This window comes from Polistes fuscatus, unplaced genomic scaffold, assembly GCF_010416935.1.
Source record: "Polistes fuscatus isolate 324 unplaced genomic scaffold, CU_Pfus_HIC Scaffold51, whole genome shotgun sequence".
In the NCBI taxonomy this organism is placed as follows: Eukaryota; Metazoa; Arthropoda; class Insecta; order Hymenoptera; family Vespidae; genus Polistes; species Polistes fuscatus.
In genome coordinates this window covers 49,130-61,924 of record NW_025113131.1, presented here as the reverse complement: position 1 = coordinate 61,924, position 12,795 = coordinate 49,130, and the positions used below count along the sequence as shown (strand labels likewise).

Here is a 12,795-nt window from a genome sequence, read left to right as displayed (position 1 = left end):
ATGAAATGGTCCTAAATGAATGAATAAATTATCAAATATTGGTTTTTCTGTAGCTTGTATTTGTAACGCTACTTTAGCTATAGCTAGATCGTAGGTTACCTGTATGTAGGGTTGCTGTAAATCTTCAGCTATTTTTTGGCTTTGTTTCATAGTTTCTAATACGATTGATGTACTGGTTGGAGATGCATTTATCGGCGTCAAGTAAGATATATGTTGTTGTGGACTATCCTGATCATCAATCCGACTATTGAAACCAACCCACATAGGTACGTCAGGTAATTCTAAAGCGTGACTAATCATCCATATGTTGTCAATTTCCGTGTTTATTTGAGAGTCTATACATTCTATATCATCGACTGATAATTGTAACTCACTTGTCATTTTGGGTTTCTTAGGGTATGGCATTTCATCTATATTTATTTCATCAAATGTTCTTCTTCTTCTTTTTTTATTCGGCGAAGTATTTTCACTTGAAACTTCGGACATTTCAGGCTCGTCAGCTGTATCTGCATCGATATTTTGGTATATTATTCCGACTGTGTCGTGTAAAGTATCCTTACCACTAAAAGTTTCAACAAAACGATCAAAATTATCGTATGCCACACCAGTAAAAAGCTCTGGTTTTTTTTTTATTGTTTCTGGACATAAGCTAGACTTTTTCATTGATGTAAATGTAGTTTCAGTTTCTAATTCTTCAACGCCTTGATAACTAATACAGTGTCCATATCTGTTTATAATGTCAATTATTTTTCTGCTGCTTGTTAAGCTTTTTAGAGTCAAACCTAACATGATATGCTTCGACGTTTTAACTCGACCATCATGAACTCCGAAAATAACATCTTGACAATAAGAACGAACTAGACGAGAACATTTTTGGCCAGTCTTTCGTTTTTGGTTACATCCACCAAGAAGGGTAGAATAAAAGTTTGATAATTCTTCTGGTATTGAAACTTCTCCGGATATTAAATGCTGTGATGTTATATTTTTTGTTGATAATTTTTTTTTTCTATTTGGAGTATTATTTTTCCCAGAATCAATGCAGATTTTTGTAAAATGTTTTCTTGTTGTAAATTATTCATACTGAATCATCGATGGCTTCTAGATATTTTGGAGCTAGTATTTTTTTATTACGAACAGTAAAGAATTTTATATCTTAGAGACTACTTTTAAAATTTTTTCTTCAAGATGGTGTACTGTAAAGTAGCTGTCATTTGAATAGAATTTTCTTGAAAAATTTTTTCTAATAAATCGATATATGATTCATGTAAATACACTAATAAAAACACCGCCCTTTTTTAATCACGTCTTCTTTAATGATTGTACTAATTTCATTAAAAACTGTTTGATGATACTCCCGGTGATAATGCCACTCCGTTTTGCTAGGCGTTGCTTTTAGTGAAGATAACTTATTATTAAAATCAACTCGGCATTCAGTATGATAATAGATTTTTGAGCCAGAAAAATTATCCAATTTATTAGAAAAATCTGTAAACTCTTCATGACTTTCAATATTAGGTTTGACACTATCTTTAAATTGCTGAAATCAGCTGCATGAAGCAGAAGCATTCTCGATCGCACTTTTTTCTTCTTTTTATTACAAAATATACAAACAACTTCGTTATCATTTTTACCAGCAATATTATTAGTCGAAATATTAACATCTTGAGTTACAAAATTATTATCACTAACTTCTGGTTCAAAAACGTCAGAAATATCTTGAAGAGTTGCAGATTGTAGACCTATTGATTCACAAATTGGAGCTGGCTGAGATGTCGTGGGAGATTCTGAGGGTACAAGCTGTAAATCAGATTCATTTTCAGATGTCGAAGGTTGTGTTTCTGTGGACTGGGATAGTAAAATTAGTTGAGATGAAGATTCTGTTGACGAAGATTGTGGATCAGGTAGTTCGGAACTCAAATCTCGTATCGACGACAAGGTTGAAGATGAGTTGCTTGTAATTACACAACTCCTTTGTTTTTTTCCTTTTTGTTTTTCAGCACTTAATGGTTGAGAGGTGAAATATTTTTTCATAAGACCTGTAAATACCTTGTAACATACTCTGTGATAACCACTTTCGGTGTATTCACTAGGTAAAATAATGTCTTTGTATTTTAGCTTATGTATTTTTCGTAATTTAAGAATAGTCTGGCATTTTTTTAAAGTTTCTTCAGAAAATAATATTATATGTTCATCACTTTTCCTGCAAACAAAGCAAACTATTTTTTCGTCACTCATGATAGCACTTTATTACAACTGATCACATTTATTTTATAAATTGCACAGAAAAATAACACATTTATTATGAGCATAGCCGTTCACCAGATAGTTACAATAAACAACAGCTGATGCGCAGTGAAGGGCCGCAATAGACCAAGCGCTCTGTCTCACTCGCACTAGTTACTGTATACGTTCCTTGCTCCCCGAACTACTGCTCACTTTGAATGCGTCTAGCAAGATGATAGAACCGTCGAAACTGTCCGGCTATTATGTAAACATAGATTAACCCTTCGTACCAGTTGTCTTTCGTATGACAGTCATTACTGTTGTGATGAGAGAAAATCTCACGCTATTGCGCAAGCGCCAAGACCGAAATTTCAAATTTGCGCAGGCGCAAAAAGCGAAATTTTAAACTTGATGAACTAATTCGAAGTGATATAATTCTATTATATTTTACTAGAGTATTTTATTTTTCTAAATAAAAATGATCATTTTGGGTAAATAAATAATAATCACAAAATTTTTTTATTATGCAATTAATTTATTGTATTAACACAAATTGAAAGAAACATATTCTCAACAGATTAGTAATGATTTTTTTGAAAACATTGGACATAAATTTTTTTTTAATAAATAATAATTAACGTTTCTTAGTTTAAAATTACGCTAAATGTTATCAACAATCAGTAAACAAACTTTAGTCATAAGTAAATCACAATGTTTTGAGAATTGTAACATTTTAATTAAGCACTAAGTAATATATTTTCATAATTACGTATAGTTCTTTAGCTTAAATAACAAAGTTTAAGTCAACTTTAAAAAAAAATTCTAATGACATAAACAAACAAATAATTTTCTAAAGAAAACTGCGTTTCATAAATAGAAATTAAGTTGACATAAAATTTTTTCTTCATAAATTATAATTAAATTATATTTGTCTACTAATAACCGTAATAATATCAGACTTTGTCTTTTAATTAAAGTTTAATTTCAACATTTTAAGTAAGAAAATAGGGTCAATGTTTTAAACATTGTTACATTTTAAGTACTTAGCAATATTCTTTGGTAATGACGCATCATTTTTTGGTAAAAGTGACCAGATTTATATAATATTGCATTTTTACCTAAAAACTAAATTACAAGTCATCCTTGGAAATCAGATTCAAATCACAATCAGTACAATATCTCACTGTATGTTGATTGCACAGTGGTGGTGTATTGCAAGATGAGCAGCTTTTAGTTGTGTAACTATTAGCTCTGCGTGGACAATAACAGCACAAACGACGACTAGACACATGCGTTTGTTTTTCTGGTTTAATATTACCAATTTTTAAAATAGCAGATCGTAATTCTAACTTCAAATTAGGCAACTTACTACGAAGGACTAACTGTGGTTGCACTAGTTGAAAAAACAGTTGACGTAAAAATTCTCTTCGAACAATTTTCTTCCCCACATTTTCTTCGTAAATAATTCTTGAGTTTATCCCAGCAATGTTCAAGATTGCGTAAAATACAACCATTGGTCATCGACGCGTGTCACGAGCAACGTTGTAATCTCCTTGAAGCTGATCAACAACATCTACGCCAGCTTTTGTCTTATTATAAAAGGTGATAATCTCTGGCTTCATTTTTTCTCCAGTACTATTGTCAATGCTCGCTGAATTATGCATGTGGAATACATCAAAACATTTTTTGATTTTTTTGGTATGTACGAAACTACCATGCTATTGTCAGTAAATACAAATTTACTGCTACATATACTCCGATTCTTAATTTCTAACAATTCTCGTGGGAGTTCACGCTTGTTGCGTCGAATCGTTCCAACAATAGTTGTTTTGTTTTTCAACAAATAATTAGCGAGAGGTACGGAGGTAAAATAGTTATCACATGTGATATTTCTTCCTGTATTAAGTATCGGAGCAGTTAGTCTTTTGACAACATCAATCGCAGAGTTAGATTTTACATGTGGACCTGGTAGCTGTTTACCACAGTAAATTTCCATGTTGTACGTGTAGAATCGTTTAGAGTCAGCCATGGAATAAATTTTTATTCCATATCGTGCAGGCTTATTCGCAATATATTGACGAAATTTACATCTACCACGGAAAGCTTGAAGCATCTCATCAATGGTCAAGTATTCACCTGGAGTATAATTCTGCTGGCAACGCTCAATGAAACTATCTGAAAATTCTCGAATTGGTGCTAAATTGTCCACTTTTTTGCGTTCCTCGCGGTCATTGATATCATCAAATTTTAATACTGATAACAAAGTGCAGAATCGAGACATAGACATTACAGCACGATAACAATCAGGAGCCGTCCCATAGTGGCCCAAAGCTCTTTCAAATTAACACGAGAATCTTTGTGAACACCAAGCATATATAACAATCCAATCATAGCATTAATTTCTACACAAGACGTTGGTTGAATATCAGTTTTATTTTTCTTCGACGAGCGTAGTTTTTCCAAAAAAATGTTGGTATGAGCAACAATTTGTTCAATAGTTTCAGCCGGTAAAAATAAATTCCAACAATCTTTTGGTGTTTTTGAATTTTTTGTCAGTTTTGTAGGTCCAGGCAAACCAGTGACAATATTATGTTTTTGAGTCCGAACCTTCGGATTAGGAGGATCACTGAACCACCGAGTACTTTTATCCTTGCCGAGAACATATTTGGTATTGACAGCTTTATTTTTTACTGACTTATTGTTATTCGTATCTGTATCTGTATCACTGTCATCATCGGAGTCTGCTGCTGATTGTTCTGTTTCAGAATTATGTTCACTGTGTTCTGACTCACCATCAGACATAATATCGAGATCAGAAAGATTTTCCTCTTCAGACAGTTCGTCGTCAGAATCAAAAGAGAATCGGCCCATGTTTCTTAGCTTTGCACCTGTCAAAAGAAAAAAATAAATTTTTTTAATTTAATACATAAATTATATTAATAAATGTAAGAATAAAAGATAAAAAAAATTTTGATTTGATTTTTATGAAAAGCGAAAAAAACAATAAATTATATTTCTAAAGTGCTATAATTACATTTTTTGATATTTTTTGTACATTAAAATATTTAAACATCCTTATTATTTATAAAAAAATCATCAACACACGTTTGTAGGTTACATATGTTTACATGTCAAAGTAATCAATTAATTCATGTGAAAAAAATAAATTTTTAAATTTACTTACTTATTTAATGCTTAAAGAAGATTGTGTCACTTAAATTAATTACAATTATAATTAATTATCACATTTTTATATTTTTAAAATATTAAAACAATAACAACAACAGCAGCATAAAAAACACGAAGTATTTATACACATATATATCTAATTTCAAAGATGGCGACTAAAAACTACGGAAATAACCGAAGTATAACGAAGCCATCCGAATAGCGTTTTTTTTTATCAACGACTTGACTGAAGTGATGAGAGAAATTCTCACAGCTATTAATAAATATTTTTATTTTATTTATACTTTTGAGTTTTTAATAAAGTTTTTTTGGTTATCCTGTAAAGCATACGACAAGGAGAAAATATCTCGAGACAAGATTTTTTACTCAAGCTAGCAGAAGAACTTGGCGCCGATTTTCGAGAAGCCCGTGAACAACCAAAACAAGGAACAAATACGAAAGGATCGTTGCCTAAGTCTACTACAGATGCTTATAAACGTATGAGATGTCAAATAGGATACTGTAAAGAAAATAAAACCAACAAAATTTGCTCTAAATGTAAAAAATATGTTTGCGGAAAATGTACAATGGCCAGACTTATATGTAAAAAATGCGATGAACTATGAATTAAAAATTTTTATTTTTTGCTTTTGTAATAGAAATGCTCAACATACTACTTTAATTAATTATAATAAATTTAATTTATGTTTTTATTTCCTTCCTAACATCCATATTTCATACATTCAAGCATGAAACATAAAGTCGGGTCATTTGACCCGCTATGGTAGAGATAGGTATACATTAAGTCTTGGTATGATTAGTGTTAAATGCTGTGATGTTATATTTTTTGTTGATAATTTTTTTTTTTCTATTTGGAGTATTATTTTTCTCAGAATCAATGCAGATTTTTGTAAAATGTTTTCTTGTTGTAAATTATCTAGTACTGAATCATCGATGGCTTCTAGATATTTTGGAGCTAGTATTTTTTTATTACGAACAGTAAAGAATTTTATATCCTTAGAGAATACTTTTAACATTTTTTCTTCAAGATGGTGTGCTGTGAAAGTAGCTGTCATTTGAATAGAATTTTCTTGAAAAATTTTTTCTAATAAATCGATATATGATTCATGTAAATACAATAATAAAAAACACCGCCCTTTTTTAATCACGTCTTCTTTAATGATTGTACTAATTTCATTAAAAACTGTTTGATGATACTCCCGGTGATAATGCCACTCCGTTTTGCTAGGCGTTGCTTTTAGTGAAGATAACTTATTATTAAAATCAACTCGGCATTCAGTATGATAATAGATTTTTGAGCCAGAAAAATTATCCAATTTATTAGAAAAATCTGTAAACTCTTCATGACTTTCAATATTAGGTTTGACACTATCTTTAAATTGCTGAACATCAGCTGCATGAAGCAGAAGCATTCTCGATCGCACTTTTTTCTTCTTTTTATTACAAAATATACAAACAACTTCGTTATCATTTTTACCAGCAATATTATTAGTCGAAATATTAACATCTTGAGTTACAAAATTATTATCACTAACTTCTGGTTCAAAAACGTCAGAAATATCTTGAAGAGTTGCAGATTGTAGACCTATTGATTCACAAATTGGAGCTGGCTGAGATGTCGTGGGAGATTCTGAGGGTACAAACTGTAAATCAGATTCATTTTCAGATGTCGAAGGTTGTGTTTCTGTGGACTGGGATAGTAAAATTAGTTGAGATGAAGATTCTGTTGACGAAGATTGTGGATCAGGTAGTTCGGAACTCAAATCTCGTATCGACGACAAGGTTGAAGATGAGTTGCTTGTAATTACACAACTCCTTTGTTTTTTTCCTTTTTGTTTTTCAGCACTTAATGGTTGAGAGGTGAAATATTTTTTCATAAGACCTGTAAATACCTTGTAACATACTCTGTGATAACCACTTTCGGTGTATTCACTAGGTAAAATAATGTCTTTGTATTTTAGCTTATGTATTTTTCGTAATTTAAGAATAGTCTGGCATTTTTTTAAAGTTTCTTCAGAAAATAATATTATATGTTCATCACTTTTCCTGCAAACAAAGCAAACTATTTTTTCGTCACTCATGATAGCACTTTATTACAACTGATCACATTTATTTTATAAATTGCACAGAAAAATAATACATTTATTATGAGCATAGCCGTTCACTAGATAGTTACAATAAACAACAGCTGATGCGCAGTGAAGGGCCGCAATAGACCAAGCGCTCTGTCTCACTCGCACTAGTTACTGTATACGTTCCTTGCTCCCCGAACTACTGCTCACTTTGAATGCGTCTAGCAAGATGATAGAACCGTCGAAACTGTCCGGCTATTATGTAAACATAGATTAACCCTTCGTACCGGTTGTCTTTCGTATGACAGTCATTACTGTTGTGATGAGAGAAAATCTCACGCTATTGCGCAAGCGCCAAGACCGAAATTTCAAATTTGCGCAGGCGCAAAAAGCGAAATTTTAAACTTGATGAACTAATTCGAAGTGATATAATTCTATTATATTTTACTAGAGTATTTTATTTTTCTAAATAAAAATGATCATTTTGGGTAAATAAATAATAATCACAAAATTTTTTTATTATGCAATTAATTTATTGTATTAACACAAATTGAAAGAAACATATTCTCAACAGATTAGTAATGATTTTTTTGAAAACATTGGACATAAATTTTTTTTTTAATAAATAATAATTAACGTTTCTTAGTTTAAAATTACGCTAAATGTTATCAACAATCAGTAAACAAACTTTAGTCATAAGTAAATCACAATGTTTTGAGAATTGTAACATTTTAATTAAGCACTAAGTAATATATTTTCATAATTACGTATAGTTCTTTAGCTTAAATAACAAAGTTTAAGTCAACTTTAAAAAAAAATTCTAATGACATAAACAAACAAATAATTTTCTAAAGAAAACTGCGTTTCATAAATAGAAATTAAGTTGACATAAAATTTTTTCTTCATAAATTATAATTAAATTATATTTGTCTACTAATAACCGTAATAATATCAGACTTTGTCTTTTAATTAAAGTTTAATTTCAACATTTTAAGTAAGAAAATAGGGTCAATGTTTTAAACATTGTTACATTTTAAGTACTTAGCAATATTCTTTGGTAATGACGCATCATTTTTTGGTAAAAGTGACCAGATTTATATAATATTGCATTTTTACCTAAAAACTAAATTACAAGTCATCCTTGGAAATCAGATTCAAATCACAATCAGTACAATATCTCACTGTATGTTGATTGCACAGTGGTGGTGTATTGCAAGATGAGCAGCTTTTAGTTGTGTAACTATTAGCTCTGCGTGGACAATAACAGCACAAACGACGACTAGACACATGCGTTTGTTTTTCTGGTTTAATATTACCAATTTTTAAAATAGCAGATCGTAATTCTAACTTCAAATTAGGCAACTTACTACGAAGGACTAACTGTGGTTGCACTAGTTGAAAAAACAGTTGACGTAAAAATTCTCTTCGAACAATTTTCTTCCCCACATTTTCTTCGTAAATAATTCTTGAGTTTATCCCAGCAATGTTCAAGATTGCGTAAAATACAACCATTGGTCATCGACGCGTGTCACGAGCAACGTTGTAATCTCCTTGAAGCTGATCAACAACATCTACGCCAGCTTTTGTCTTATTATAAAAGGTGATAATCTCTGGCTTCATTTTTTCTCCAGTACTATTGTCAATGCTCGCTGAATTATGCATGTGGAATACATCAAAACATTTTTTGATTTTTTTGGTATGTACGAAACTACCATGCTATTGTCAGTAAATACAAATTTACTGCTACATATACTCCGATTCTTAATTTCTAACAATTCTCGTGGGAGTTCACGCTTGTTGCGTCGAATCGTTCCAACAATAGTTGTTTTGTTTTTCAACAAATAATTAGCGAGAGGTACGGAGGTAAAATAGTTATCACATGTGATATTTCTTCCTGTATTAAGTATCGGAGCAGTTAGTCTTTTGACAACATCAATCGCAGAGTTAGATTTTACATGTGGACCTGGTAGCTGTTTACCACAGTAAATTTCCATGTTGTACGTGTAGAATCGTTTAGAGTCAGCCATGGAATAAATTTTTATTCCATATCGTGCAGGCTTATTCGCAATATATTGACGAAATTTACATCTACCACGGAAAGCTTGAAGCATCTCATCAATGGTCAAGTATTCACCTGGAGTATAATTCTGCTGGCAACGCTCAATGAAACTATCTGAAAATTCTCGAATTGGTGCTAAATTGTCCACTTTTTTGCGTTCCTCGCGGTCATTGATATCATCAAATTTTAATACTGATAACAAAGTGCAGAATCGAGACATAGACATTACAGCACGATAACAATCAGGAGCCGTCCCATAAGTGGCCCAAAGCTCTTTCAAATTAACACGAGAATCTTTGTGAACACCAAGCATATATAACAATCCAATCATAGCATTAATTTCTACACAAGACGTTGGTTGAATATCAGTTTTATTTTTCTTCGACGAGCGTAGTTTTTCCAAAAAAATGTTGGTATGAGCAACAATTTGTTCAATAGTTTCAGCCGGTAAAAATAAATTCCAACAATCTTTTGGTGTTTTTGAATTTTTTGTCAGTTTTGTAGGTCCAGGCAAACCAGTGACAATATTATGTTTTTGAGTCCGAACCTTCGGATTAGGAGGATCACTGAACCACCGAGTACTTTTATCCTTGCCGAGAACATATTTGGTATTGACAGCTTTATTTTTTACTGACTTATTGTTATTCGTATCTGTATCTGTATCACTGTCATCATCGGAGTCTGCTGCTGATTGTTCTGTTTCAGAATTATGTTCACTGTGTTCTGACTCACCATCAGACATAATATCGAGATCAGAAAGATTTTCCTCTTCAGACAGTTCGTCGTCAGAATCAAAAGAGAATCGGCCCATGTTTCTTAGCTTTGCACCTGTCAAAAGAAAAAAATAAATTTTTTTAATTTAATACATAAATTATATTAATAAATGTAAGAATAAAAGATAAAAAAAATTTTGATTTGATTTTTATGAAAAGCGAAAAAAACAATAAATTATATTTCTAAAGTGCTATAATTACATTTTTTGATATTTTTTGTACATTAAAATATTTAAACATCCTTATTATTTATAAAAAAATCATCAACACACGTTTGTAGGTTACATATGTTTACATGTCAAAGTAATCAATTAATTCATGTGAAAAAAATAAATTTTTAAATTTACTTACTTATTTAATGCTTAAAGAAGATTGTGTCACTTAAAATTAATTACAATTATAATTAATTATCACATTTTTATATTTTTAAAATATTAAAACAATAACAACAACAGCAGCATAAAAAACACGAAGTATTTATACACATATATATCTAATTTCAAAGATGGCGACTAAAAACTACGGAAATAACCGAAGTATAACGAAGCCATCCGAATAGCGTTTTTTTTTATCAACGACTTGACTGAAGTGATGAGAGAAATTCTCACAGCTATTAATAAATATTTTTATTTTATTTATACTTTTGAGTTTTTAATAAAGTTTTTTTGGTTATCCTGTAAAGCATACGACAAGGAGAAAATATCTCGAGACAAGATTTTTTACTCAAGCTAGCAGAAGAACTTGGCGCCGATTTTCGAGAAGCCCGTGAACAACCAAAACAAGGAACAAATACGAAAGGATCGTTGCCTAAGTCTACTACAGATGCTTATAAACGTATGAGATGTCAAATAGGATACTGTAAAGAAAATAAAACCAACAAAATTTGCTCTAAATGTAAAAAATATGTTTGCGGAAAATGTACAATGGCCAGACTTATATGTAAAAAATGCGATGAACTATGAATTAAAAATTTTTATTTTTTGCTTTTGTAATAGAAATGCTCAACATACTACTTTAATTAATTATAATAAATTTAATTTATGTTTTTATTTCCTTCCTAACATCCATATTTCATACATTCAAGCATGAAACATAAAGTCGGGTCATTTGACCCGCTATGGTAGAGATAGGTATACATTAAGTCTTGGTATGATTAGTGTTAAATGCTGTGATGTTATATTTTTTGTTGATTTTTTTTTTTCTATTTGGAGTATTATTTTTCTCAGAATCAATGCAGATTTTTGTAAAATGTTTTCTTGTTGTAAATTATCTAGTACTGAATCATCGATGGCTTCTAGATATTTTGGAGCTAGTATTTTTTATTACGAACAGTAAAGAATTTTATATCCTTAGAGAATACTTTTAACATTTTTTCTTCAAGATGGTGTGCTGTGAAAGTAGCTGTCATTTGAATAGAATTTTCTTGAAAAATTTTTTCTAATAAATCGATATATGATTCATGTAAATACAATAATAAAAAACACCGCCCTTTTTTAATCACGTCTTCTTTAATGATTGTACTAATTTCATTAAAAACTGTTTGATGATACTCCCGGTGATAATGCCACTCCGTTTTGCTAGGCGTTGCTTTTAGTGAAGATAACTTATTATTAAAATCAACTCGGCATTCAGTATGATAATAGATTTTTGAGCCAGAAAAATTATCCAATTTATTAGAAAAATCTGTAAACTCTTCATGACTTTCAATATTAGGTTTGACACTATCTTTAAATTGCTGAACATCAGCTGCATGAAGCAGAAGCATTCTCGATCGCACTTTTTTCTTCTTTTTATTACAAAATATACAAACAACTTCGTTATCATTTTTACCAGCAATATTATTAGTCGAAATATTAACATCTTGAGTTACAAAATTATTATCACTAACTTCTGGTTCAAAAACGTCAGAAATATCTTGAAGAGTTGCAGATTGTAGACCTATTGATTCACAAATTGGAGCTGGCTGAGATGTCGTGGGAGATTCTGAGGGTACAAGCTGTAAATCAGATTCATTTTCAGATGTCGAAGGTTGTGTTTCTGTGGACTGGGATAGTAAAATTAGTTGAGATGAAGATTCTGTTGACGAAGATTGTGGATCAGGTAGTTCGGAACTCAAATCTCGTATCGACGACAAGGTTGAAGATGAGTTGCTTGTAATTACACAACTCCTTTGTTTTTTTCCTTTTTGTTTTTCAGCACTTAATGGTTGAGAGGTGAAATATTTTTTCATAAGACCTGTAAATACCTTGTAACATACTCTGTGATAACCACTTTCGGTGTATTCACTAGGTAAAATAATGTCTTTGTATTTTAGCTTATGTATTTTTCGTAATTTAAGAATAGTCTGGCATTTTTTTAAAGTTTCTTCAGAAAATAATATTATATGTTCATCACTTTTCCTGCAAACAAAGCAAACTATTTTTTCGTCACTCATGATAGCACTTTATTACAACTGATCACATTTATTTTATAAATTGCA

General features: G+C 30.9%; 2 protein-coding genes across 2 annotated transcripts; both read right to left on the bottom strand.

Annotated features, from left to right (window-relative positions):
- Window positions 1–374: 374 nt before the first annotated feature.
- Window positions 375–2,291, bottom strand: LOC122522722. Its single transcript, XM_043644005.1, has 2 exons — window positions 1,690–2,291; window positions 375–562 (listed from the first exon to the last, which is right to left on the bottom strand). Exons 1-2 carry the CDS (start codon window positions 2,233–2,235, stop codon window positions 557–559), a joined length of 552 nt encoding a protein of 183 aa, XP_043499940.1. The 5' UTR covers window positions 2,236–2,291; the 3' UTR covers window positions 375–556.
- A 2,218-nt stretch (window positions 2,292–4,509) lies between these two features.
- On the bottom strand, window positions 4,510–5,440 carry LOC122522712. Its single transcript, XM_043643995.1, has 2 exons — window positions 5,408–5,440; window positions 4,510–5,111 (listed from the first exon to the last, which is right to left on the bottom strand). Exon 2 carries the CDS (start codon window positions 5,092–5,094, stop codon window positions 4,510–4,512), a length of 585 nt encoding a protein of 194 aa, XP_043499930.1. The 5' UTR covers window positions 5,095–5,111; window positions 5,408–5,440.
- Between the last annotated feature and the right edge of the window lie 7,355 nt (window positions 5,441–12,795).